Source organism: Delphinus delphis, chromosome 2, assembly GCF_949987515.2.
Source record: "Delphinus delphis chromosome 2, mDelDel1.2, whole genome shotgun sequence".
Taxonomy (NCBI): domain Eukaryota; kingdom Metazoa; phylum Chordata; class Mammalia; order Artiodactyla; family Delphinidae; genus Delphinus; species Delphinus delphis.
Genome location: NC_082684.1, coordinates 170,121,014 through 170,146,699, shown reverse-complemented (window position 1 = coordinate 170,146,699; position 25,686 = coordinate 170,121,014). Strand labels below are relative to the sequence as shown.

The 25,686-nt window shown below is 45.1% G+C and overlaps 2 protein-coding genes across 7 annotated transcripts in view; one reads left to right on the top strand and one right to left on the bottom strand.

The window, feature by feature from the left end:
* FRMD4A (FERM domain containing 4A) overlaps positions 1–4,637 on the top strand; it is a 233,384-nt gene extending 228,747 nt beyond the window's left edge. For all 3 annotated transcript variants that reach the window (XM_060006260.1, XM_060006259.1, XM_060006261.1), the window contains one exon: positions 1,349–4,637. In XM_060006260.1, the coding sequence (XP_059862243.1) occupies positions 1,349–1,451 (103 nt within the window). In that variant the 3' untranslated portion in view covers positions 1,452–4,637. The remainder of the gene's footprint in view (positions 1–1,348) is intronic.
* A 3,254-nt stretch (positions 4,638–7,891) lies between these two features.
* PRPF18 (pre-mRNA processing factor 18) overlaps positions 7,892–25,686 on the bottom strand; it is a 58,081-nt gene continuing 40,286 nt past the window's right edge. For 2 of the 4 annotated variants that reach the window (XM_060006263.1, XM_060006266.1), the window contains 3 exons: positions 13,285–17,442; positions 10,903–11,890; positions 7,892–10,555 (listed from right to left, as the gene is read on the bottom strand). In XM_060006263.1, coding sequence (XP_059862246.1) covers positions 17,362–17,442 — 81 coding nt within the window. In that variant the 3' untranslated portion in view covers positions 7,892–10,555; positions 10,903–11,890; positions 13,285–17,361. The remainder of the gene's footprint in view (positions 10,556–10,902; positions 11,891–13,284; positions 17,443–25,686) is intronic. The other 2 variants (XM_060006264.1, XM_060006265.1) reach the window with 2 other exon arrangements.

Below are 25,686 nucleotides of genomic sequence, written 5' to 3'. Positions count from 1 at the left end.
CTACAGGTTTCATCCCTTTAGGAATCAGCACCAATGAACACTCAGAGGTTACTAGGAGCAGAAGCTCAAAACAAAGGAAGAGCACAGGTGGTAATCCAGGCCTCTCTGCAGCTGTTCCTGCACAGGGCCCCGAGGTCAGCCATGCCCATGTCAGGGGCTGCGTGCGGCCCGCAGGGCAGGGAGAGGAAGGTAGGACCCCATCTCCTCAGGCCGCATGGCTGATTAACCAGCGTCTGGGCACCTCCTGGGCAAATTCCAGCCCATTCCTAGATTCAGTGAGATAAAGTGTGATCTTTAGCCCTCAAAGAGCTAGTTCAGGATCAGTGGGGAGGGGCCGTTTTCCCTAATAATGATGCCTAGTAACGATCATGGGCATCAGCATATCCATGTGATTGCTTCTTGATACGCAAAGACCACAGCTGGCCCTTGAACAACACAGATTGGAGCTGCACAGGTCCACTTATACTCAGGTTTTTCCCAACAAATACAGTCGGCTGGCCCTCCGATCCACTGATGAGGAACCCACCGATACGAAGGGCCAACTGTACTGCACCAGTTTGTATCAGGGACTTGCTCATCCTCGGACTTTGGTATCCAGGGGGGGCTCTTGGACCCAATTCCCTGCAGATACCAAGGGACGACTGTGCCCAACCTGCGTCGTGACGCACAGCTGCAAGTCTGTTTTTTTACAAAGTCTTCTCTATACACTTTTCTATATACTTTCAATACTTTTTTTGATAATCACACAACAATACATGTTATTTCAAATAAACAGCACTAAGACTCCATTCAAAATATCACCTCAGTTTCCCTACAGGGAAACCTGCCATTTCGCATGTGCTTCCAGGACAGAATAAAAATCTGGTGGACGCTGGTTACACCTGGGATCTCAGGGAGGACAAAGCAAGCAAGTGTTCTGAGAAAAAAAAGAATCCTGAGGCCTCCAGCCGGAGGGGTTCTGGGCCTTGGCCGCATGGGAGAGTCATGGGGGGGGATCTGAAAGCTCCGGACACTCAAGCACAGCCCAGACCAATTAAACCTGCATCTCTACGGTGGGTGTTTTGGGGGTTCCCGGGTGAGTCCCACATGCAGCCGAGCCCGAGGACCACTGCCTTAAGTGTTAGCTCCGTTTCCCTCCACACACGTACAAGGCTTAGGTCCCCTGGGTGTGAATGTTCTCCAGTCTGCGCGAGCCTGCTGTGCGCTCAGCACTGCCGCAGGCCTGGTTCCTTATGAACGGGGAAGACGAGTGATCATTATCGGCCCCTATGGACACGTACTTCTGAACGCAGACTGCCAAGTGACGTTCCCCCCTAACTGTCTCCTCTCGCCCTTGGACTCCCTGCAGGAGCTACAATGATAGCTGTTTCCTGGATCCCTCCCTCTATCCAGAACTAGCTGATGTCCAGTGGTACGGGCAAGAAAAAGCCAAGCCCGGGACCCTCGTGTGAGCCAGCCGGCCTCAATCTGGCCGCCTCGACGCCATTCTGAGATCACCTCACTGCCTCTCATTTGCCTTACCCAGACGCAGTGTCACCTGCACCAGCTTCGGCCCTCAGCACTTTTCTTCTCCTGTCTCCGCGTCCCCCTCACCCTCCAAAAACCTGACTGGGGAGACATTCTGGAAGGTTCCGGTCCCACTGTGTGTCCCCTGGCTCCCTTGCCCAGAGAGCCAGGCACCAATCCTCAATGGCACCTTGGTGGCTCCCCCCTGCCGTGACAGCCCCCTGGCCAGGAACCATCAGGGAAGCTGGCTGGCCTGGACTCCTGTGGACTAGTGGCATTGGTGGAAACCAGGAGAGGGGACTTAAGTACAGGGTGATCCAGAAGGACTGTGAAAGCTGGGGCCCACCTGGAGGCCCACCAAGCACTCGGTGAAGACCATGCCCCGTGGGAGTATTCAGCAGACAGCTGAAATACCTCCTGGGAGGAGTGACTGTTGCGGGAGCAGGAAGAACAGAAACAGAAGCTGGACACGTCAGAGATGCATCCACGGATCACAGTCAGTTATGCTGCCAAAGATTTTAAAAAATTAAAAACTAAAAACACACAAAAAATTAAGAGGGGCCAAGAGGAAGACGTTCTTTCTGCAATGAAATCTCTTTTAAATCCTCAACTGCTACTGCATCCCACATGTGAAAGTCAACCATCTGTAACGTGTGCCCCTCACCCCTCTCCCTTAACATTCCACCTCCCGCTCCATCGAGAGCCTGAAAACTAACCCAATGTGATGGTCACGTCGGGGGACCCCTGGCTGGCATTGCTGACTTGGATCTCCATGAGTCTGGACCCCAAGGAGAACAGACCCACGGGGAGTAGCGGAGTGTCCGCTTAGCCCCAGCCTGCATGGGGGGTTCAGCCCAAGACACAAAGCTGCTTTCCTTTGGGGATTTGTAGGAAACGTAAGGTGATGGTTGCCAAAAGTGGTTCTCTCTCATTAAAACAACCAGTAAAAGTGTATCCTGTTTTTTTCTCACAAGGTGTTTCATTTGATCTTTCATGGGAAGCCAAGGGAAAAAGCACATTGCGATCCATTCAAGTGTTTAACTGTCGTAGCCCATTTTGTTTGTTAGCACTTGTGTGACAAAGAGTTCAGATCCAATGGCACCCGGTTACCAACGTGTCACTTCTTGCAAGAACCCAACTATGCCCTTAGGTAGGAAGACTGTACTCACATGTCTACTAGCTGGCAGGCAGAGCAGGGTTGAAAAAATGTATCAGCTCCCAGGGGGCCCATATGCCTACGACATCAGCTACCTTGATGTGTCCCGATGGTCTGCAGGGACCAAAAAAGGAAGAGAGAAGAAAGGTGTGTGGGAGCTGCACGTTTACATGTGTTTTGAGCTATGCTTAACACACAACTGGAAAGCCATCAATCTTCAAAGGCCTCAAAAATACTTTTATAATACTAACAAGTGCACACTCGTAGTTGGGTTATTTCAAATGGCACAAACACGGTCTCCACAGAGGTGGGATGCTGTGCTTATTGGCGCAAGTGGCGGGGCGGGGGGGAAATTTCTTTTCTCACTTGTAATGACTTCCTACTGGAAAGGCAGTGGACAGCCAGAGACAGGAGCTGGGGTGGGGTAGATTTGTGGGCAAGCAGAGTTGAAGTTAGCTTTAGCGTAACAAGAAAAAGCTTTGTTTTTTATGTATATGTAATCCAAGAATAAACAATAGACTCTACCAGACCCAGAGGGTAAGAATGGACACTTACCATTGGTTAAAATGAAATATCAGTAAATACCCACGGTGCTCCCCCTGCTGCAGCTTGAAGAGCACTGTGGGATTCCTCTGGGGGCTCACAGCAGGCTGGGGCCAGGCTGGACGGTTCAGGGCCGGGGTTCCCTGGCTCTGTGCACGGCTGGGTTGGTGATATCAGCTTGCGGAAGGGATTAATATTCACAGATCGCTCTAGGGGTAAACCCTGCAGGGTAAATAAAATTGGTTATGATGATATTAAACGATTCTGGGGATTGACACGGGGAGGGGTGTTGCTCTTATTTTGATGGTCAGAGCTACAAACAGCAGGTTTTTCTTTCCCCATTCGGAAACATTCTGTATTGGGCCAGATTCTTTCTCCCAAAAGAAGATGCATGAATAATCAAACTGAACTCTGTCCCAGAGGAAAAGTCAAAAGGGAAATAGATGAGGTGACAAGGTTACATACTGCGGATGATACAACAGGGATAGTAGTTTGAAATCAAGTCGGAAGTCAGTCGGATAAATTTTTAGCCCAGTTGGGTTACAAAGACTGAGAGACGAAAATTCTTTCTAAACACTTGGGTGTGGGATTCGGGGGGCAGAAAGGAAAGGAGGCAGGATAGCGGGGCAGAATTACAGTTCAGGCAAACAGTATGATGGTCTGGTAGTAAAGACGGAGATTGAGTAAAACAGGTTTTACTGTTGAGCTGCGTTCAGTTCCTACAGGATGTACATAAAAATGCTGGTCCTTTGAGACTGACGTGGTTAATGATCAGTGTGGTGGGAAATGATATAGTTACTGTACACAAGCACTGGCAAGCTCCTTATATACCCCTATTTCTTTAAAGCAAATTAAGATGAAATATGAAACCCCTGGTCTGATATAAAGCCCCTATAGGAGTCTGGATACGTATAAGAAACTGCCTGTTTAGCCAGAAGGCTGGTGAAAACACCTACGTCAGACTTTGTTGTGAGACAGGTGGGTTTTTTTAATTTGATCATATGCAGGTGAGTGTTGAAACCGTTCAAATTCCAAGGTGTTTTCATTCGGTATTAGTTTAGTTCTACATATAGCAAACCCCATCCAGGTGCTATCAGATGACCAGTTACTGCTTAATTAACTAGGTGTAAAGTTTTACATATACATTAATGTCAATAGTTTATTACAAGTCGTGTAAAATGGACTCTAGTTTAATAATGGGGAAGAAAGGGTTAGGTTGCTCCTGAAACTGATTTGTAGAGCATGTAAAATGACTTTACTGGATTCTGTTCAACTGTAATCAATGACAAAGATGTATGTTGTAGACAAAGTTGCAGAATTAAAAAGAAATCTGCTTTTAATTTATTCTTTTTGTATTAAGAATTTGTATAGTACCTTTACATTTTGCAAAACAGTGTTGTCAACACTTATTAAAGCATTTTCAAAATGAAAAGATCTCAGTTGCCTCTTGGACATTCTGTTTGTTTCTAAGTGATAAACACGCATGCTCCAGGGATCTCTCATTCAGTTGCCTGTGCCCCATCGGGCTCCTTTTTTAAAGTCAGTCTATATAGACGATATTCTCAGTGGCTTACTCCATCATGTAGACAAGCTTGGTTTGTTTAGTAGAGGCTAATTCCCTCTTATTCTAGTTTCCTTTTTTAATTATACAAATATATTGTTACGTATTCCTCCTACTACAAAAAGGATTTGAGATGAGAGGTCAGCCCTTGTTAGGATGCTATTTTAGTATCTGTATCACTGCTCGTGACAAATAGTTACCTGTGTGCAGTATGTGCTAGGCTGGGTACTGTTCCCACAGGACAGTGCCACGTGGAAGAAACACCGAGGGCATCTGGGCTCTGGAGGTCGTTGTCCTTAGTCTCTGTCCCCTGTGGTCCCTGGTTCTGTGTAGGACAAAAAGGGCCAACTGTGGAGACAGGCAGGAAGCTCAGGCTCTTTACTACCACTGCTGTTCGTACCACAGCTCAAACTCTTGTCACCCACCCTCTAAATCCTATCACCAAAGCAACAGCCCGCTGGGCCTGCAGGCACAAAAAGCCCACACTGATGGGCAAATCGGGGACTGGCTTACTTCAGCGGAGCTTTTGCTGCAACTGCATCCCTGGCCCCCTAACCCACACTGCATCTCTTCACTAGCATGAAACTAGAAATCTGGCAGCCAAGAGCATCCCGGGATGGAAAGCCTTGCTGAAGCATTTGCCACCAGTGTGGGTTAACCCCTGCCAAAAATGGAAACAAGCCATTGAGAACCTGAAGCACATCTGGAAGCAGGCCCATCAGGACAGCATCTTATACTTCCTAAGCCTGTCCTTGGCAAAGCAGCGAGGGCCTCTGTACCGAGGTGATCAACACTGATTGCAAACAAATAGGATCTTCTGTTAAGCCTTTTCCATGTAAATATGTCGCCGCTCAGGAAAGAAATCTATATCCTTTTAAGCTCTATCACGTGAAAGCAGCTGGCCCACAGGACGCTGGGACATTCCCGTTTCTTTCCCACTCCCTCCTACCTTTCACCACCCATACACACACACACACACACACACACACACGCACGCACCCACACGCGCACACACACACACGAGCACTCCCCTTACGTTGTGTCAACAAGGCAATTCCAAACAGTCATTATTTTGGTTATTAGGGAACACAGTAAATACCTGATTGCCGTAGAAAGCACTAGAAACAGCCAGGCCTCTCCTTACTTACTCCCAGAATACCAGTTCAAAAAGGCTCAGACGCAAAATTCTCTCTAAAAAGAGGAATATCAGAGAGCCCCTGATGTGGGCTAGCAAGCAGGCAGGGGCCCACTGTTGAAGCCAGTCATTCACTCCATATTGTGTGATGGGTCCAGGTCTTCAAAACCTTACATTCTCGTGGACTAAACAAACAGGCACACGACCACGACATAAGGGGAAATGAGGTCACCAGCATTAAACAGATAGAAGGAAGAGAGTAAAATGAGCCCCATGGATAAGAGGTCAGCAAGTGTGTAAATGGGATCCCTCACTCATCTCTCATTCAAGGAGCTGCCTGGTCAGAGATGGCAGAGAAAAGGTGAAAGGACGTGCAGTGGTATAACCTCTCTGCCTTGCACAAAATCACACCCCCAGCACAGTCACTATCTGTTCAGGTAACAGCTGAAGGACCTGGGCTGCAATTCAGGAGTATAAACAGTGGGCAGGTTAGCCGATAGGGCCCGTGTGCGTGCAATTGCACCAAGATTTTTTTTTTAAATCAGAAAACCCCATTTTTCTGTCCATACATTTTTATCCCCACAGAAGAGTAGGTTCCTTTTGTTTTTCACTCATTCATCCATTTTCTATCAAACCCCCTCCAATCATGCTTCCATTCCTCCCACTCTACCAAAACCTCTCTTGTCAAGGTCAAGGATGCCTCCCCACAAGGCCAAATCCGATGGTTAATCCTCTGTTCGCGTGCTATGTGACTTACCAGTAGCAATGGGCACAGCTGGTCCCTGTCACGTCCTTCATGGAAACACTCTTGCCACTGGAATCCAGGACAGCGTGTCCTCCAGGTTTTCCTCCTTATCACAGTCAGGGCTCCTCCTGCCAGTCTCCTTGAGGGTTTTCTTCATCTGCCCGAGGTCTGGGTGCCAGAGTGCCCCAGAGCTCAGTTCAAGGCCTCCTCTTTACCATCCACAGTCACTTCCTGTAGCTCTCATCGTGTCCATGGTTCTAAGTGTCTTATGCTGAGGACACCTGTGTTTCTCCCAGTACCCTGACCTCAGCTCTAAAACTGGTACAATCCTCCAGCCCACTCAACAGCTCCACATGGATGTCTAACGTGCTGACACATCCAGACTGAATCTCTGACGTTCCCTCCAAACCTGCTCCATTAATGACCTTCCTCAGCTGAGTCAGAGGCAACTCCAATCTTCCAGGGCTCAGGCCAAAACCCTCGGAATCAACCATGATGACTTTCTTTCTCATCTCATGGTCAACCACATGGATGTGAAATCCCTGCCCTTAGAAGATATATATCCTCCTGGGAGTAGAAGGAGGCGGGGGAAAATGAAAGCAAATTAACATGGCACATTAGAAGACGTGTCATGAGGACAGTATTGGGTAAGCAAGGTCGGTCAGCGGAAGATCTAGCCCATGACAGGAGGAGCAACCCCTTCTCCTCCAAGTAAGGTAAGAACAGGTGGTGAGTGTGGGAAACAGACCTGAAGCTTTGCCTCCATACTCAACCCGGTGTGAGAAAAGACAGGTGAGGCCATCCTCCAGGTGAGACAGGAAAGGAGGGCAGGGTCGGGCTGGAGCAGAGTCACAGGTGAGAACAGCCCCGAGAGGAGAGGAGGTGGAGAACGCCCTCCAGGCATCACTTGGGGCCCAGGTGACACCCGATGCTTGGCATGTGAACTCCCTCCAGTGGCACCTGCTAGTGGGCGCGGGAGGGGACAGATGGAACGTGCCAGGCCCAGGCTGTGTAGTGCAGTGTGGCCGGAGGGCAACAGGGCAGGAGAGTAGACGGTCCTGGTGATTAAGTGAAGTGGTGACAATGGGATCTAGATGGACTACACAGCAAAGCAAAGCCAAGAAGGTGACGATGCAGTAGCAGAGAGCAGAAGACTGAGTGGACAGAAGGTCTTGAAGAGACTGAGGAAGAGCAGAGTGGGAATGAAGGAGACAGGACTGCACGACCGGACAGGAGGTGAGATACCCGTTTCTCCATCGTCTTAGTTCTCCACGCTTGGGGTGAATCCCAGGATCTAGGAGCAAAGGCCACACGTGCCAGTGGGAAGCCAATCTGAGCTGGGGGTGCCGGGAGAGGACCCGGCCTCATTCCCCCTCACGCAGGAACTGCAAATCCGGCTGCCTGTTCAATCAGGAGGCCAAGACCATGCCAGTTATTTTAACAGAAAGGGTTGAATATCAAGGGTTGTTAACAGGATACTGAAGAGGTGACAGAGATGATAACCAAGGGAAGCAGCCAGCACCCTCAGGGCTGGGGAACAGAGAAGGGACTTTGAAAACCTAGAAGCGGAGCTGGGAGTCAAACCTCTGAGGCGTGGACACCGCGCAGCTGGTACCGGTGCCTCGGGACTTGGCAGGACCTCACGGAGCCGGGATACAAATGTCTGAAAGGGGCACCGGGCTGACGGCGCTGCAATTTTCGAGGCAAAGCTGGTTCTATGAAAGTGTGGCAATCCTGCAGGCCAGGACCACCTCCTCCAGGAATGAACTGTCACTGCTGGGCTGCGACCCGCAGCTGGGCCACCACCATCAGGGACAGGAAGCAAACATCGAGGAACAGGCCCCTTCTTCCCTCCTCGGGGTTCCCATCTCCCTTGTGGCCCACCATCGGTAGAACCCAACAGAAAGCCAGTCACCAAAGGAGAAAGGTGGTTAGCAGGGTCTCATCCCGAAGCAGGGCGTGGCAGGTGCCACGGGAGAGGCAAGCACAATTTTTTATAATTTTGCAAAAAACACATGTACCCTTTCAGCCCACGTTAGCATAATGTGAGTTACTGTTCTAGAAGGGACCGTGGTGATAACAGGTAGAAGCATATCAAGATACTTTCCCCCGGGACTTCCCGGGTGGCGCAATGGTTAAGAATCCACCTGCCGATGCAGGGGACACGGGTTCCAGCCCTGGTCCGGGAAGATCCCACATGCCGCGGAGCAACTAAGCCCATGCACCACAACTACTGAGCCTGCGCTCTAGAGCCCACGAGCCACAACTGCTGAGCCCGTGTGCACAACTACTGAAGCCCATGTGCCTAGAACCCGTGCTCTGCAACGAAAAGACACCGCAATGAGAAGCCCGCACACCACAACGAGAAGCCGCCCCCGCTCGCCACAACTAGAGAAAGCCCACGCGCAGCAACGAAGACCCAACGCAGCCAAAAACAAATTAATTAATTTTGAAAAAAAGATACTTTCCCCCCAAATGAAAGCACAATCGTGCATTTTCTCAAACACCTTTCCCATCCGTAGAGGTTTTCAGGAGTGTACTCCTCTCAGTCATTTCTAAGGCTAAGGGAGATGTGGCAGCAACACGAAAGAACAAGAGCTAGATGCCTCTGTCCAACGGAGTGACAAGAATCTCCACCACAGGCCAGACCTCTGTCTGCTCTGAAGCCTGGCTGTCTCTGAACTGCCTTTAACGTCCGTTTGGTTCATGGCTTTTCTGCAGTTGAAATGACCTGGTGCCGATATCCAGAGCTCATTCCCGTTAACAGTTACACTTACGTGTATCATACATAGTAGGACGTGGACGTGGCAGAGTCAGGTCTTGCTCCCGTTGGGGCAGACGGGACCTCAGGGCACCGGGACACACTTGCTACACACCTCAATGGTTCTGAAAGCTGAGACATCTGAGTAACGCATATATTGCTTAGGGACTGAATTCTGCAGAGTATATGGAAACACAACGGCAGGAGCTTACCCAATACTGTCCTCACAGAACATGAGGCCCAGAGGAAGGCAGCTGTGATGGTTAATTTTATGGGTCAACTTGACTGCGAGTCGGGTGCCCAGATGTCTGGTTAAACGTTACTCTGGGTGTATCTGTGAGGGTGTTTGTGGAGGAGATGAACATCTGAATCGGTGGACTGAGTAAAAGATTGCTCTCCAGTGTGGACGGGCCTCATCCAATCTGTCGAGGGCCTGAACAGAACAAGAGGTGGGGTAAGGGAGAAGCTGCTCTCTCTGCCTGACCGTGGAGCTGGAACGCTGGTCCTCTCCCTCCCTCAAAGTGGGACTTCCCATAGGCTCTCCTGGATCTCCAGCCTTTGGTTTCAGACTGGAATTTACACCACTGGCTCTCCTGTTTGCAGACAGCAGATCATGGGACTTCTCAGCCTCCATAATCAAAGGAATCAATTCCATATATACAATTTCCTTGTAGGTCTGTTTCTCTGGAGAACCCTAATACAGTGGTTCAAGGTTTGCACAACGATGCCCACGATGCCATTAAAGAACTGACTCCACCATCTCTAGCATGGGTCTCCCACCATCAAGACTGCAGGATGGCTGCAAAGCACTGAAGCATCATGACCACTTTTTAGGAAAGAAGAGAGAAAGGGCGACATTTTTGTTAACTAAGTCTATACTAAGTCTATCTCTTTTTTTTTTTTCTTTTTTAGAAAAGCAACAGGTTTCCTGGAAGTCCCACCCAAAAGACTTCTATCCATATTTATTGGCAGAACCTGTCACAAAACCAACTCTAACTTTAAAGGGTCCCAGGAGAGCAAGTAGCTTTTACTGTGCTCACTGCAGCTCTGCACAAAGTAGGGCTCTGTTGGCAAAGGAGGAGAATGAAAACAGGGTAAGCAGCTGGCAGTGTCCACACCATACATATACGGCCCATAAACTTGCAGACCTAAAGAAGAAAAATACAAACCAAGTCTTAATGAAACAGTAATCTCATAAAACTATACAGTTTGACAAAAGTACAAAAACTCACACGACTTCCTCTTCTCTCAAATCCCACACTCAGGCATGCCACTATGAAAAGGTTATGTTATTTAAGATTCACATGATTTTTTATAAAATCTATCTGGCAAAGATAGCTGACAAAGGTTATGCCTGAGCTACTTACAAGATTATTTCCCCTATGCATAGAAAACCCTGCATAAAGGCAAGCCACAGGGTGGGAGTATTTGTATTATATATATCTAACATAGGACTCATAGCCAGACTATATAAAGAACTATTGTATCTACGTACCACATCCTCTTTTTCCATTTGTCTGTCGATGGGCATTTAGGTTGCTTCCATGACCTGGCTATTGTAAATACTGCTGCAGTGAACATTGGGGTGCATGTGTCTTTTTGAATTATGGTTTCCTCTGGGTATATGCCCAGTAGTGGGATTGCTGGGTCATATGGTAATTCTATTTTTAGTTTCTTAAGGAACCTCCATACTGTTCTCCATAGTGGCTGTATCAATATACATTCCCACCAACAGTGCAAGAGGGTTCCCTTTTCTCCACACCCTCTCCAGCATTCATTGTTTGTAGACTTTCTGATGATTCCCATTCTAACTGGTGTGAGGTGACACCTCATGGTAGTTTTGATTTGCAGTTCTCTAATAATTAGTGATGTTGAGCAGCTTTTCATGTGCTTCTTGGCCATGTGTATGTCTTCTTTGGAGAAATGTCTATTTAGGTCTTCTGCCCATTTTTTGCTTGGGTTGTTTTTTTGATATTGAGCTGCATGAGCTGCTTGTATATATTTTGGAGATTAATCCTTTGTCAGTTGCTTCGTTTGCAAATATTTTCTCCCACTCTGAGGGTTGTCTTTGCGTCTTGTTTACGGTTTCCTTTGCTATGCAAAAGCTTTTAAGTTTCATTAGGCCCCATTTGTTTACTTTTGTTTTTATTTCCATTACTCTAGGAGGTGGATCAAAAAAGATCTTGCCGTGATTTATGTCAAAGAGTGTTCTTCCTATGTTTTCCTCTAGGAGTTTTATAGTGTCCAGTCTAATACATTTTGAGTTTATTTTTGTGCATGGTGTTAGGGAATGTTCTAATTTCATTCTTTTACATGTAGCTGTCCAGTTTTCCCAACACCACTTACTGAAGAGACTGTCTTTTCTCCATTGTATATTCTTGCCTCCTTTGTCATAGATTAGTTGACCGTAGGTGCATGGGTTTATCTCTGGGCTTTCTATCCTGTTCCATTGATCTTTGTAGAGACGTGGATGGACCTAGAGACTGTCATACAGAGTGAAGTCAGACAGAAAGAGAAAAAAAAATATCATATATTAAAGCATATATGTGGAACCTAGAAAAATGGTACAGATGAACCGGTTTGCAGGGCAGAAATTGAGACACAGATGTAGAGAACAAACGTATGGACACCAAGGGGGGAAAGTGGCGGGGCAGGCCGGGTTGTTGGTGGTGGGATGAATTGGGAGATTGGGATTGACATGTATACACTAATATGTATAAAATAGATAATAAGAACCTGCTAGATAAAAAACAAATAAAATAAAATTCAAAAAGAAAACAGGGGCTCCCCTGGTGGTGCAGTGGTTGAGAGTCCGCCTGCCGATGCAGGGGACATGGGTTCGTGGCCCGGTCCAGGAAGATCCCACATGCCGCGGAGCAGCTGGGCCTGTGAGCCATGGCCGCTGAGCCTGCACGTCCGGAGCCTGTGCTCCGCAACGGGAGAGGCCACAACAGTGACAGGCCCGCGTACTGCAAAAAGAAAAGAAAACAAAAAAAAAAGAAAACAAAACAAGCCAACTAACTCATCCAGGGAATGACTACTAATGGGTACCAGGTTTCTCTTTGGGGTGATGAAAATGTCCTGATGAAAATCAGGACCATGGCTCTGACTAGAATGAGGCGCGAAGAGATTTCTGGGGCATTAATAACATTATCTTTCCTGACTTGGATGCTAGTTACTTTGGGAGATGTTCACTTTGAAAAAAGTTATGATATGGTACTCTTCTGATTTATGCACTTTTCTGTATATGTTACATTTCAATAAAAAAATTTACAATAAAGGAAATGTAATCTAGCCCTCTCAGGAAATAATCTTCAAAGGGCTAAACAAACCTTCAATGGGTAACTGATTAATAATACCTGACTCCTGCTATCTCTGCCCCAACCTTAACTCATGCTTTTAAACAACCTCTTACTTACTTTACAGTATCTTATTTATTCTTGCTGTACACAGAGCACAGCCAGCCCAAGGTTGTACCTATCTTTACTGCCAAATTTCTTACAGAAGGATTATATGAGGCTTGTCCTGGTGCTTCTTCTATGGCCAAGTCTCCCCATTTGAATAAGAATTATTACTTCAAAAGTATTTAACATTTGAAGTACTTGAGGTTTTATCATCTGCTAAATTTCACATTAACCTTGAGAGCTAAGTGTTCTCTCTCTTTGTATTAAAACAATAAAAAAGAAGTAGAGTCCTGTTGCCCTGAATTTATCCACCAGGTCATTTCATTCCATAACTGATAACTCCTTTTAATCTGTGGTTTTCAAACTGCTGGTCACAACATATTAATGAGCTGTGAGCCACTTGAGAGGGTCACAACCAGCATGTTTTTTTTTTAAATAAGAAACACAACAGAAAAGAAAACATAAGAACGTACCGCACATGGTATGGTCAGTGCTTCTGTTACATATGCACATACGCAAGGAATACTGGGTGTCCACACACTTGTTACTGTTGTGTGTGAGTTGTGGTCAAAACGTTTCAAAGCTACAACTTTAATCCTCCCACTTCACAGGATGGCAGAATCTCGAAACCAGGCTCCGACGACAACACTCATGGTTTATGGTGTCTCCTAAGCCTCAGGGGAAGGGCAGTTGGAGAGCAAAGGCAATTTGGTTTCGGCAAGCTGTAAAATCTGGGCGTGCAGAGGGCAAGGAGAGCCAGTGACTGGACTGTGGTGGCAGGAAGCTCGGTGACTGCATGTGTGATCACCAACGACGCTCAGGAAGCAGCTCAAACCTTCTTAGCTGCCGTCCGTGGTCAAAGCAGTGTGTTCACCTTGAATGCTGTGAGAAGGCTGACAATTATTTCAAAGCTGGCGCTTAAGGACAGAGAGGACAGACTAAACAAAAGGAAGTGGCCTAGTTAAACAGAGTAACCATTACCATCAACACAAGGAGTAGTCTGGACAAGCTGCGTAAGGGTTCGTGGAAAAATAATAACCAATGCTTTCACGAGAAACTGTTCTGGTAAATGTAAAAACACTTTTTCTAAATGAGCGTGGTCCCAGAATCCTGAACGGGCTCGGCGCACACCACAGCTGCCGCCGCCCACACTGCACTCCCCCAGTTGGTCCACACCACCAGAACTTATTTTTAAATTTCAAAAGATTTTAAGGTTACTGTTAACCATTCCAGGACTACTGCGTAGTTAAAACTCAGCCAATCCAACTGCAGAGTGTGTGATGAAAACCAGTTGCCGTGATGGTGTTCCCACAGCGACCCTCCGGGGACTGGAGCTGGCTCCTGACTCTCGACAGCTGGCAACTCTTACGTACACCTGCCATGAGAAGGTGCTTTCAGCTGAAGCCTCCCAATGTGACTCCATACCATGAATTTCTATGGGACAGACATTCTTCCAGGGGCTCCACGCACGAGGGCGGGAGGAGGGAGGCATGACCCACCAAGTTACGCTCTTTGAGATATTTGCACAAAGGAAACGGCCGCAGCTCAACCCGAGCTCCCCTTTCACTGAATCTGCCCCACTTAGCTCTACTACCCTTCTAGGTCCAGAAGCACTAAAGGGGGTTATTGCAGGGCTGCAAAGGAGCCAGTGATAGGAATCCCCCGAGTTCAAAGCTACCACTCTTTCATCTAAAAAGACAATTGTATTGCTACAGTATTTACTGGTGTCAAATCCCGGGACAATCTAAAGGGCTAGACTGGGTCAGGAGACCACCAGAAGGAAACACTTAACGTTAAGAAGTCACACCGCTATCAACCCGATTTTCTATTCCTCCAAGTTCTTCCTTAGAGTTTAAGAGTCGCAGCGCACCCTAAATGCTGCTGCTAGTGGCAGCTGCCTTCCTGGCTCTGGTCTCTCGGGACTCCTCCTCCTTCCTACAGGACCAGGACCATCCCTTCTCTCTCCCCGCTGTGTGTCAATTGTCTCTGGCCTCAGCCTTCTTTTCCTAGTTTTCCCCAAAGGCTAGAATCACAGCCGTGACCTCCAGACTGCCGCAGCCCCGTGCTGCGGTGCTGAAAAATACTGCTCGGTCTTTGTAGCTGGCAAGAACACTCCTAAGAAAAGCAGTATTTACTTCTGGGGGGAAACCAGTGTTTCACTAAATATGAATCCAGAAAGACACGACTCCTTTGGAAAGGAGTCTGAGCAGGTGGGAGATAGAAAGGGAAAAATATACTTAGTTCAGGACTGTGACTGATTTTAAAAGACAGGCCTTTATTGTTTTAGAAATAGCTAAAAAATAGAAATATGCAGCATCTGGTGAACTAAAATTTTCATGATTTGGAGACTGCGAGAGGTCATTTTTTTAACACACCCCCATGATATCTGCAATCCTCTGAAGATCTTTCACTTCAGGGAAACGGAAGACTTTTCCACAAGATCTACGTCTTTCAACCTAAGCCCAGAATGACCGACATTCACAGCACTGCAGAATACAGTACAACTCTTTTTTCCAACCATCTATCCACACTGATCAGTTTTAGAAGATACTGGTGTCACATGACGCAGTTTCTTCTTTGTGGTGGAATATTAACTAACAGCAAATGGGAAGACAACACAAAATTAGCTGACTGCCATGCTGACTGGGAATTAAAAAAGAAGTGACCTGGGGGGGGGTGTTCGTTCAACAATATTTATAAACAAGTCCTATACATCAAGACTACATAAGAGAAGTCTAGACTGTTGTCATATCTTATGAACGTCTGTCTCTTATTTGCTCTGGTAAGCTCTCTTCGGTTGTAATTTCATAAGAAGAAACGGTTTCTAAAGTAGGCAAGGAACCCTGATTCAATTCAGGACAGCAGGCCTCAGCCACCATCGCACACATGACCAGCGGACACGGTCAGTCAGGCACAGCCACAGACCCCACAAGTGGCCAGAACTGGCTTTCGAGGCTTCCCAAGAGGGGCCAGGAGAAGTGACTGTGAGCCCACCTGCACCCGCGCAGCTGACTCCAGCCCCACCACATTCTCGATCCTTCTAAACTCAGAACTGGCTCCAAGTGTGAGCAGCTACAGAGCCTGGACACAGTAAATGCTTAATAGATGCTCCTACGAGCACTGCCGACGCTGCTAGCACGCTGCTGCCACCACCACTGTTCTCGTCACGTGAGCCCACAATGACCCTGACGGCAGGTTGGGGAAAGCTACTTTGTCTTCACTCTAACAACAAGGACACAACTGCTGTTTACTGAGCTCTTACTTGCCAGGCAGCGTGCTAAGCGTTTTCTTTTACGTAAATACAACAGTGATGCCATGAGGTACGTACAAGTATCACCACCTTTTGCAGATAAGGAAGCTGAGGCTTAGAGGGCTGAAGCGACTTGCTCACGGTCGTACATACATACTCACACCCTTACGTGCACAGGTGGGGAGCTGCAGTATGAGGTGAGTTAGTGCTGACTTTGGAGCCCCACTCCTCCCTCCAGCCGGCAGTGCCAATCCACCTGCTCAGGCAGCTTTCTATTTCCCCACCTGCCTCTATCCATTGAGTCCTCTCAACCTCTAAAGCGCAGTGATTCGTCACAATTATCTGGGGGCGACACTGTGCAAGATTCAAAAGAAGTCCTCGTTTGTGCAAAATCAGACCCAGGACCTACTGTCTCGGGCAGCGGCCAAGAGTCCTGGCAACTTCCTCTTCTGCTGGGCGGGATGGAGCTGGGACAGCTGTCCACCACCGGTCTCGGGAGGATGACGCTCACGGGCAGTCCTATTCCAGGAAGAACCAGCAGCAGCGAAACATCCCCGTTCTTGGCTTGACAATCCATTTCCCCACCTTGAACCTTGATGCACTGGGGTTACTGAATTTGAACTTCTGTTGGTTCAAATCTTTGTGTTCCAAACTTTGTGTTCCAAACTTCTATTTCCTGTTAATTGTATCTGTCCCGAGAGATGACCAATACTAAAATTTACACAATTTAAAAGATAAAAGCAAGCTTTGAAATGCAAGAAAAATAACACGTAACAGTAGTAATATTTACATTCAAATCTATTCCAAGATGGCAAAAGTTCAGCAACATTTAAGGACTATCAAGTTTCATTAAATGGTTCCATGTTTTTGTTGAAAAATATAAAAATATTTTTCTATAAACACTTCATAAGAGGCAACGTGAAAATTACCATATTTTACAGAAATAATTAAGTCCATCCTCAAATGTTCCTTTTTAATCCTCTAACTGCAACTTTCAGGTCTAGAGGGAAAAGTTATTTTAAACCCTGTCCTGTGACTGTTGTCTACACATTTAAATTACGGGGAAAAGTCTTTAGAACTTAATTTTTCGACTATTTAAAATAAAAGCAAGACACAAAAATCACTTGGCAGTCAGATGGGACATGAGAGCCAACACAGTTCTTAAAACCAAGAGTTGCATTAGGCAGAACTCAGAGACCAGAAATTCCTTTTTCTGCCTCCCTCGTGCTGTTGGCAATTCCGCAAGTCCACGCCAGGCTTCCTTAAGTTTCTTGTGATATTCACGGGCCGCACACAGATCTCATAGTGCATTGTACTCCACACATTTCGATGGATCTGTAGGAAAGTGCTTCTGGCAAATGGTCATTAACCTCTTCAATCCCTAAGAAAATAAAAATAAATAATGGTTGGTTATGATATGGTTAAACTATTCTCGATCGCCCTCCTCTGTACTCACTCCAGTTTACCAACGTCCCCGCTAAAATGCAGCAGTCCCCTGCAACACCACTCAGATGTACACTGAAAGATTTAATCGTGTGCACTCAGAGAAAGGTACAAGATGGTCATAGCTTGTTCACAAAAACAATAACATCAAAAGTACCAGAAACAACCCAAATGTCCATCATAGGAGAATATGTGAATAAGCTTTACTATGCTCACAAATGGAACATACTACATCAGTAAAAAAGAATTACCTAGAGCTACAATTTAGCCTTTCTCCACCAGGTTCCAATAGAGAATTAAGCCCTGCTGGCTAGCCTAAAGCATCCATTATATGTAATGAGACAGCTCCTCTCCGATGTACCCTAAAAGGGTGCTACATGTGTCCCATCCTTGGGAGAAATGAGAAAACGGGCACTCAAATCATCTTCTGTGTTCTACGGTCCAGATGAGAAACTCTGGTTGAGAACAATGGATATACATGAATCTTAGAACGTTAAATGTAAAAAGCAAGTGGCAAGGGGCTTCCCTGGTGGTGCAGTGGTTAAGAATCCGCCCGTCAATGCAGGGGACACGGGTTCAAGCCCTGGTCCAGGAAGATCCCACACGCCGCGTAGCAACTAAGCCCATGCACCACAACTACTGAACCTGCGCTCTAGAGCCCACGAGCCACAACTACTGAAGCCCGTGCACCTAGAGCCTGTGCTCTGCAACAAGAGAAGCCACCGCAGTGAGAAGCCCGCACATGGCCAACGAAGAGCTGCCCCCGCTCGCAGCAACTAGAGAAAGCCCACAGGCAGCAACGAAGACCCAACGCAGCCAAAAAAAAAAAGCAAGTGGCAAAATGCTATATACAGTATTACACCATTTAAAACTTTTTTTATTATATATATTTTTTACAGGTTACTTTCCATTTACAATTATTACAAAATATTGGCTGTCTTCCCCGTGTTGTACAGTACATCCCTGAGCCTGTCTTACACCCAACACTTTGTACCTCCCCCTCCCCTATATTACCTTTCTCCCCCCGCCTCCCAACTGGTTACCACTGGTTTGTTCCCTGTGTCTGTGAGTCTGCTTCTTTTTGTTATGTTCACTAGTCTGCTGCATCTTTTAGACTTCACATGTCAGTGACGTCACTGTCTCTCTCTGACTTGTGTCACTTGGGCATAACGCCCACAAAGTCTGTCCCTGCGGCTGCTAAGGGCAAAGTTTCACTCTTCATGGCTGAGCAGTACTCCACTGTGTATATGGACCACCTCTTCTATCCATTCGTCTACTGATGGACACTTAGGCTGTTTCCATGTCTTGGCTACTGTAAATAGTTCTGCTATGATCATTAGGGTACATGTATCTTTTTAAATTAGTGTTTTGGGGTTTTTCTGGATATATACTCAGGAGTAGAATTGCGGGGTCATATGGTAGTTCTATTTTTAGTTTTTTAAGACACCTCCTTAATGCTCTCCACAGAGGCTGCACCAATTCACAAACCCACCAACAGTGTACAACAGTTCCCTTTTCTCCTCATCCCTGCCAGCATGTTATCTGTAGACTTTTTAATGATGGCCATTCTGACAGGTGTGAGGTGGTATCTCATTGTTGTTTTGATTTGCATTTCCCTGATGATTAGCCACGTTGAGCATATTTTCATGTGCCTGTTGGCCATCTGCATTTCCTCTTTGGAAAAATGCCAATTCAGTTCTTCTGCCCTTTTTTTTTTTTTTTTTTTTTTTGCGGTACGCGGGCCTCTCACTGTTGTGGCCTCTCCCGTTGTGGAGCACAGGCTCCAGACGTGCAGGTTCAGCGGCCATGGCTCACGGGCCTAGCCGCTCCGCGGCATGTGGGATCTTCCCGGACCGGGGCACAAACCCGTGTCCCCTGCATCGGCAGGCGGACTCTCAACCACTGCGCCACCAGGGAAGCCCTGCCCATTTTTTAAGTGGGCTATTTGTCGAGCTGTAATGGGCTGTTTATATACGTTGGGTATGAATCCTTTATTAGTCATATCATTTGCAAATATTCTCTCTCATTCAGTAGGTTGTCTTTTAGTTTTGACAATGGTTTCCTTTACTCTACAAAAGCTTATAAGTTTAATTAGATCCCATTTGTTTATTTTTGTTTTGTTTCCATTACTCTAAGACAGATTCAAAAAATATTGCTTCAATTTATGTCAGAGTGTTTTGCCTGTTTTCCGCTAGGAGTTTTACAGTATTTGGTCTTACACTTAGGTCTTTAATCCATTTTGAATTTAAGTCTTGTATATGGTGTTAGAGAATGTTCTAATTTCATTCTTTCACATGTAGCTGTTCAGTTTTCCCAGCACCACTTATTGAAGAGACTGTCTTTTCTGCACTGTATATTCTTGCTTCCTTTGTCCTCAATTAATTGACCATAAGCCATGGGTTTATTTCTGGGTTTTCTATCCTGTTCCATTGATCTATGTGTCTGTTTTTGTGCCAGTACCATAATGTTCTGATGAAAGTCAGGGAGCATAATTCCTCCAGCTCTGTTCTTTCTCAAGATCGTTTTGGCCATTTGGGGTCTTGTGTGTTTCCATACAGATTTTAAGATTAGTTGTTCTAGTTCCGTGAAAAATGCCATTGGTAGTTTGATAGGGATTGCATTGAATCTGTAGATTGCCTTGGGTAGTATGGTCATTTTAACAATATTGATTCTTCTACTATTATACCATTTTAATACAACTCAAAAACAACTTAAAAATAATATATTGCTAAGAAATACACACATAACACGGTGGAATTATTTTTGAAAAAGCAAGGAAATGACAAATTGTGGATAATGGTTACTTCTGGGGTACAGGAGGAAAATACAGATTCTATGATCTTCAGAAAGTTGTAGTTCTTAAGCTGGGATTAAGGCCTTTACACATTTATCTTATTCTTTGCTTCATAACTTACATATCACATGTGTTCTTTTTTACGTACCAAATATTACACAATAAAAAAATTGTACTATAATCATAAAAAATAGCACAAGCACGACCTGGCCAGTTCTGCAGAATGTAGTCTTAGCACTACTACACCGCCTTCGTTCTGTACCTTTGGCATCTGTTACCATGGCCTTCGGTTCTTTATAGACAAATGCAATACGCAAATTCCCATGATGTCACAAATTTCAGGTGCTTTCTATCTCGTCTACAATTTGGCCAGTTCTCATCCAGTCTATAACTTCATAGTGATATTTTTAACTGATGATAAGAACTGTCACAATTAAGAAAGATTCAATCAGTCCCTTTCAACTCATCCTTCAGTCTGTGATCTTTTAAAATCTTTAGTGGGCATTTTATTTTCAGTTATTCTTCTTAGCTTTCTCATCCACCAGCAAGCAAACATGCCTCTACGTCATTATCCAAGTTCACAAACAGGCCAGGGACAAGGGCAGAAACCTGCGATGTGCCACTATAGATCTCTCCAGAACAATTCTGCAAGTTTTACAACTAGCATTGAATCCTATTTACTCTTTTATCTACCAGCCTACAAATGTCCTTGTTTACAAGGAGACACTTTGTCAGATGTCTTACTGAAATCTAGACATCTATAGCAATATTGATAAGTTATTAAAAAAACCAGTAACAGCAGCACTTAATTTTAATGATCTCCAAAGCAATTTTTGGCACAAATTATTTTAAGGTTTCTCACCTTGCATTCACAAAAACTGAAACGACCCAGTTCCTAACACAGTAAGAACAATGAAATGCCATCAGAGGCCAAAGGTTGACTATGTTCAGGTCTATATTAGATATGAAAAAATATATAGCACATTACCTGGTACTTAACTAGTATTCCCCCCAAATTCATTTTCTTTCCTAAAAATGATACAATGAAATATCATGTGGTCTTAAAAGAAGAAAGAGTTTCATGACCCAGTGGGAAAAGCAGAGTATGTTGCTGGAATTATACAATCTAGTAACAGAAAAGTGCATCTAGAAGTCCGAGCAGGAAGGGTAAACTCCCTCAAAATACATACTAATGTTAACAGGTAGCGAAAACATCACCAAAGATCTAGAACTCTTACTCTGTAATTACCTTCATATTCAAACAACACTTAAGCTAAGTAAAATCACCAAAAACAAACAAAACAATGAGGTAAAAAGCCTGCCAAAGCTCTTTGGTCCCACAGTAAGCAGATAACACAAATATAAATTACTTCTACGAAGTGAGCTATAATCTAAGAGAGTCAACATCAGAGAAACACGATTTTCAAACATTTCGCGTCAAGTCCTTTGTGGGTTCAAAGACTGTCCATATTATGCTATTTAAGGAGTGGGAGTGTGGAGGGAGGTTATCCTTCAGCTGGTCTCCACGAAGGAAGACTTTCGCCAGGAAGTGCGAAGGAAGCCCGGGAGCCTGCTGTGCTCCTCGTTCTGCTGGCGCTGTTGCTGCTAGCTGCGCCTAATCGGGTGTTGCTTTAGGACAAAGACCCTTCCCTCTCACAGTCCAGCTTCTCCTGCTATGAATTCTAATCCTGTGGCTACAGAACTGGAGCTGCAGCCATGGACATGTCTGTGATATCATTAAAAGGATCCTAAGTCTCCTAAAGGAAGAGGTGAGAAGAGAGGCAAAGCTAGGAAAGGGAACAGTCCAATGAAAGACTAAACAGCTTTAATCTGCAGCAAAACACAGCAAGAATTATTATGAGCCAATGAAAGGCAAACAGATGCTAAGACGCTGGGGGTCATTTTCCTTACACTGTAGGAATTAGAATTTTAGGTGTTTGTGCCTTATTGAAGATATCTGTGATGCTTATTTACACTCACTGAACAGATTCTACGCTTAAAAAATGAATATTAAAGAGTACCCTGTCTGGGGCTTCCCTGGTGGTGCAGTGGTTGAGAGTCCGCCTGCCGATGCAGGGGACACGGGTTCGTGCCCCAGTCCGGGAAGATCCCACGTGCCGCGGAGCGGCTGGGCCCGTGAGCCATGGTCACTGAGCCTGTGCGTCCGGAGCCTGTGCTCTGCAACAGGATAGGCCACAGCAGTGAGAGGCCCGCGTACCGCAAAAAAAAAAAAAAGAGTACCCTGTCTGAAATCTTAGCTGTCAAACAGTTGTGAAACTCAACAGTCTCCATCATAAACAGTTACCATGGAACGTTACAGTAAATTTTTGCCATAAGGACTGACAGCACCCAGCACAGAGTTTTAAAGGGGCATAACCTGATGATAACCTGATATGAGTATTTTCCAAATGGAGACAAAACTTTTCAGTTAGGTCCCTCAGGATTTTAGTTTCAAATTGCTTGGGGATGCTTAAACCAGTAAGACAAGGAGCTGCTTAGCTTAGCTTATTGCAAATAGCTTTTTAAAAACAAGTAGTATTTTTAAATATAATTTTCACTTTTATAAAAGCAATACATTTACTTAATAAATCCTTATTCAGTGCCTACTACGTGTCAAGCACTGCTCTAGGCTCTGGGAATAGAGCAGGGGAAAAAAAAGAGAAAAAATCCTCACCCTCATTGAGAATATACGCTAATAAAGGAAGACAGACGAGAAACAAAATATGTAAAACGGACAAGAAACAAAATGAATATGTAAATATCTAATGTGTTGGATGGTGGCAAGTGCTATAGAGAAGGTCAGGCAGGCAAGAGGCATGTGTGGATGTGGGAAGTGGCCAGAAGGGCTCTGGCTCTCCCTGAACTAGGGAGCCACTGTAGGGCTCTGAGCAAGAGAGCATCACAGTCTGGTTTGTATTTTAACTGGATCCCTCTGGGTGCCACACAGACTGAACAGAAGAGGGGCAAGGAAAAAAGCACGGAGAGGAGACCCTGCAGTCATCCAGAGAAGACAGGCAGGGGCCAGACCCAGACGGTGGCAGTGCAGGTGGTAAGAAGGGATCACCCCAGATGTAAGCTGAACATGGGACAATCATGAGGATATACCTCATGTCTACATAAATATTGTCCAAAACAGAGCCAATATCCTTTTTCTTAGGTATTCTTCCCCATCTTTTTGCTTTTCTGTGTAGATATCAATTCATTCTCCAACAGTGAGACTACTCTCAATATGACCAAACACATCAGGTAGTACATCTGTTCCATTTTTTTCCTGGAGCCCTCTGTCTTATCTGTTCCAATCTAGATCAACTGAATTCCAGACCTCTTTGTACTGCTACAATCCTAGAGCATCCCTTCACCTTCAACCTGGGAATTCCTTTTGCCCTGCTCCTGTGCTGGATCTTTGTTTGCTTCCCTCATTTTGGTGGAGCACATCCTCAAGTATTAGCAATATAACAGTGGAGTTAAGACTATGCAAGTTCAAATCCCAATTCCACCATTTACTAGCTGTGGGACCCTGGGAAATTACTTTTCCATGCCTGTTTCCGCACTTGTAAAACAAAGAAATCATAGTAGCATCCTCTTACTACATATGTGAGAGAGAGAAGAGAGAGAGAGAATATATATGTGCTAAATTGCTGCAGTGAGCACACAGTAAACACCATATAAGTGTTAGCTACAATAATAATGATTCTAGAGAATGGGTATGTGACACAAGATGGGTCACACTTTTGAGACTTTTCCTGTCTGAAAATATCTTTAACCTATACTCACACTTGACTGTTCATGTGGGAATAGAATTCTGAGTTGGAGACTTTTTCCCTTACTAATACAAAGGCATTGCTCCACTGTCTTCCAGCGTCCAGAACCGTTAATGAGAAGTATGAGGGCCTTTTAATTCCTGAGTCTTCATAAGTGACCTGTTTCTTTTCTCCAGAAGCACTGAAAATCTCTTTATCCTTGGCCTCCAATATTTGATTATATTGAGCCTTGATGTGAGATCCTTCCTATTCATTTGCTATGAATTCAGTGAGCTCTTTTTTCATTCTAGAAATGCATGTCCTTCAGCTCTGGGAATTCTTCCTGCATTAATTCTTTATTTCCTACCCTCCAATTTCTCTGTTCTCTTTTTCCTGGAATTTGAATAGTTGCAGACCTTATAGACTGACTCTTTTGTTCTCGTATCTTTCATAGTTCTGATATTTCCTCAACTTTATCTTATAACCCTTTTATCTAATTTTTAAATTTCTGCTATAATGTTTAACTTCTGAAAGCTTGTTTTAATTCTTTTTTTGTAGCTATTGTTATTTCATAGTTACAACCTTATCTAAGGATATTAATTTTTTAATCAAAGGGGTTTTTTCTGTTCCCTATGCTATAATTCAGTTTCTCTCAACTCCTTTTTTTCCATGTGTTTTTTGGTCTCTGTCTTTCATGTTGGAAACTTTCCCTGAATGTCTGATGATCCTAGGTGAACATGCATATTTATGAGTAAGGCAATAAGGAGCTAAAGGAAACTCACCGAATGGGCAGGGCTCATCAATGGAGCTTCATCTTAGGACAATATGGCAGCAAGTTAGTTTTTTCATTAGCAGAATACTAATTGTTAGTAACTGCGCATCTTTTCTCTTGGGTCAGTTCACAGAGAAGAACCCTCCTGTCTCCTGAGGTGGGATAACAGCCTGGCTGCCAGCATCAGAGGGACCAGTGGAGAAAAGGAACCAGAGGTCTCATCTGTCAACACACAGACCCTCACTTGAGTTGCCTGTTTTGAGTAGGGCATCTCACCCTGCCTGAGGCTACAAATCCCTCAGAAAGTTAACCTGTTTTCTGCTATAAGGGAGAAAGGCAGGAGGGCCCACTTGCACAGGGTAGAAGGAATCTCTGGACTACTTATCCTAATTCTCAACCACTCCTTCATTTTCAGTCCCATCCCATGGTCCAGTCTTTTTTTTAAGATTTTTTTGATGTGGACCATTTTTTAAAGTCTTTATTGAATTTGTTACAATACTGCTTCTGTTTTATGTTTTGGATTTTTTGGCCACGAGGCATGTGGAATCTTAACTCCCCAACCAGGGATCAAATCTGCACCCCCTGCATTGGAAGGTGGAGTCTTACTGGACTGCCAGGGAAGTCCCTGGTCCAGTCTTTTAGAGGTACCTAAAAGTCCCACGTCCTGAGCCTTTCCAGATTCTACAGAGTCCTCATTAATGGCTCCTTAATGACTTTCTCCCCATACAATATTTTACTAAAACTGATTTTTTTTTAAATCAATTCTGTTTCTAGGAAAACATTCTGCATTTAAAAGTCTAACTGATGAACTGTACACTTAAAAATGGTTAAGATGGTAGAGCTGAATAAAGATTTTCTTTAAATGGTTAAGATGGT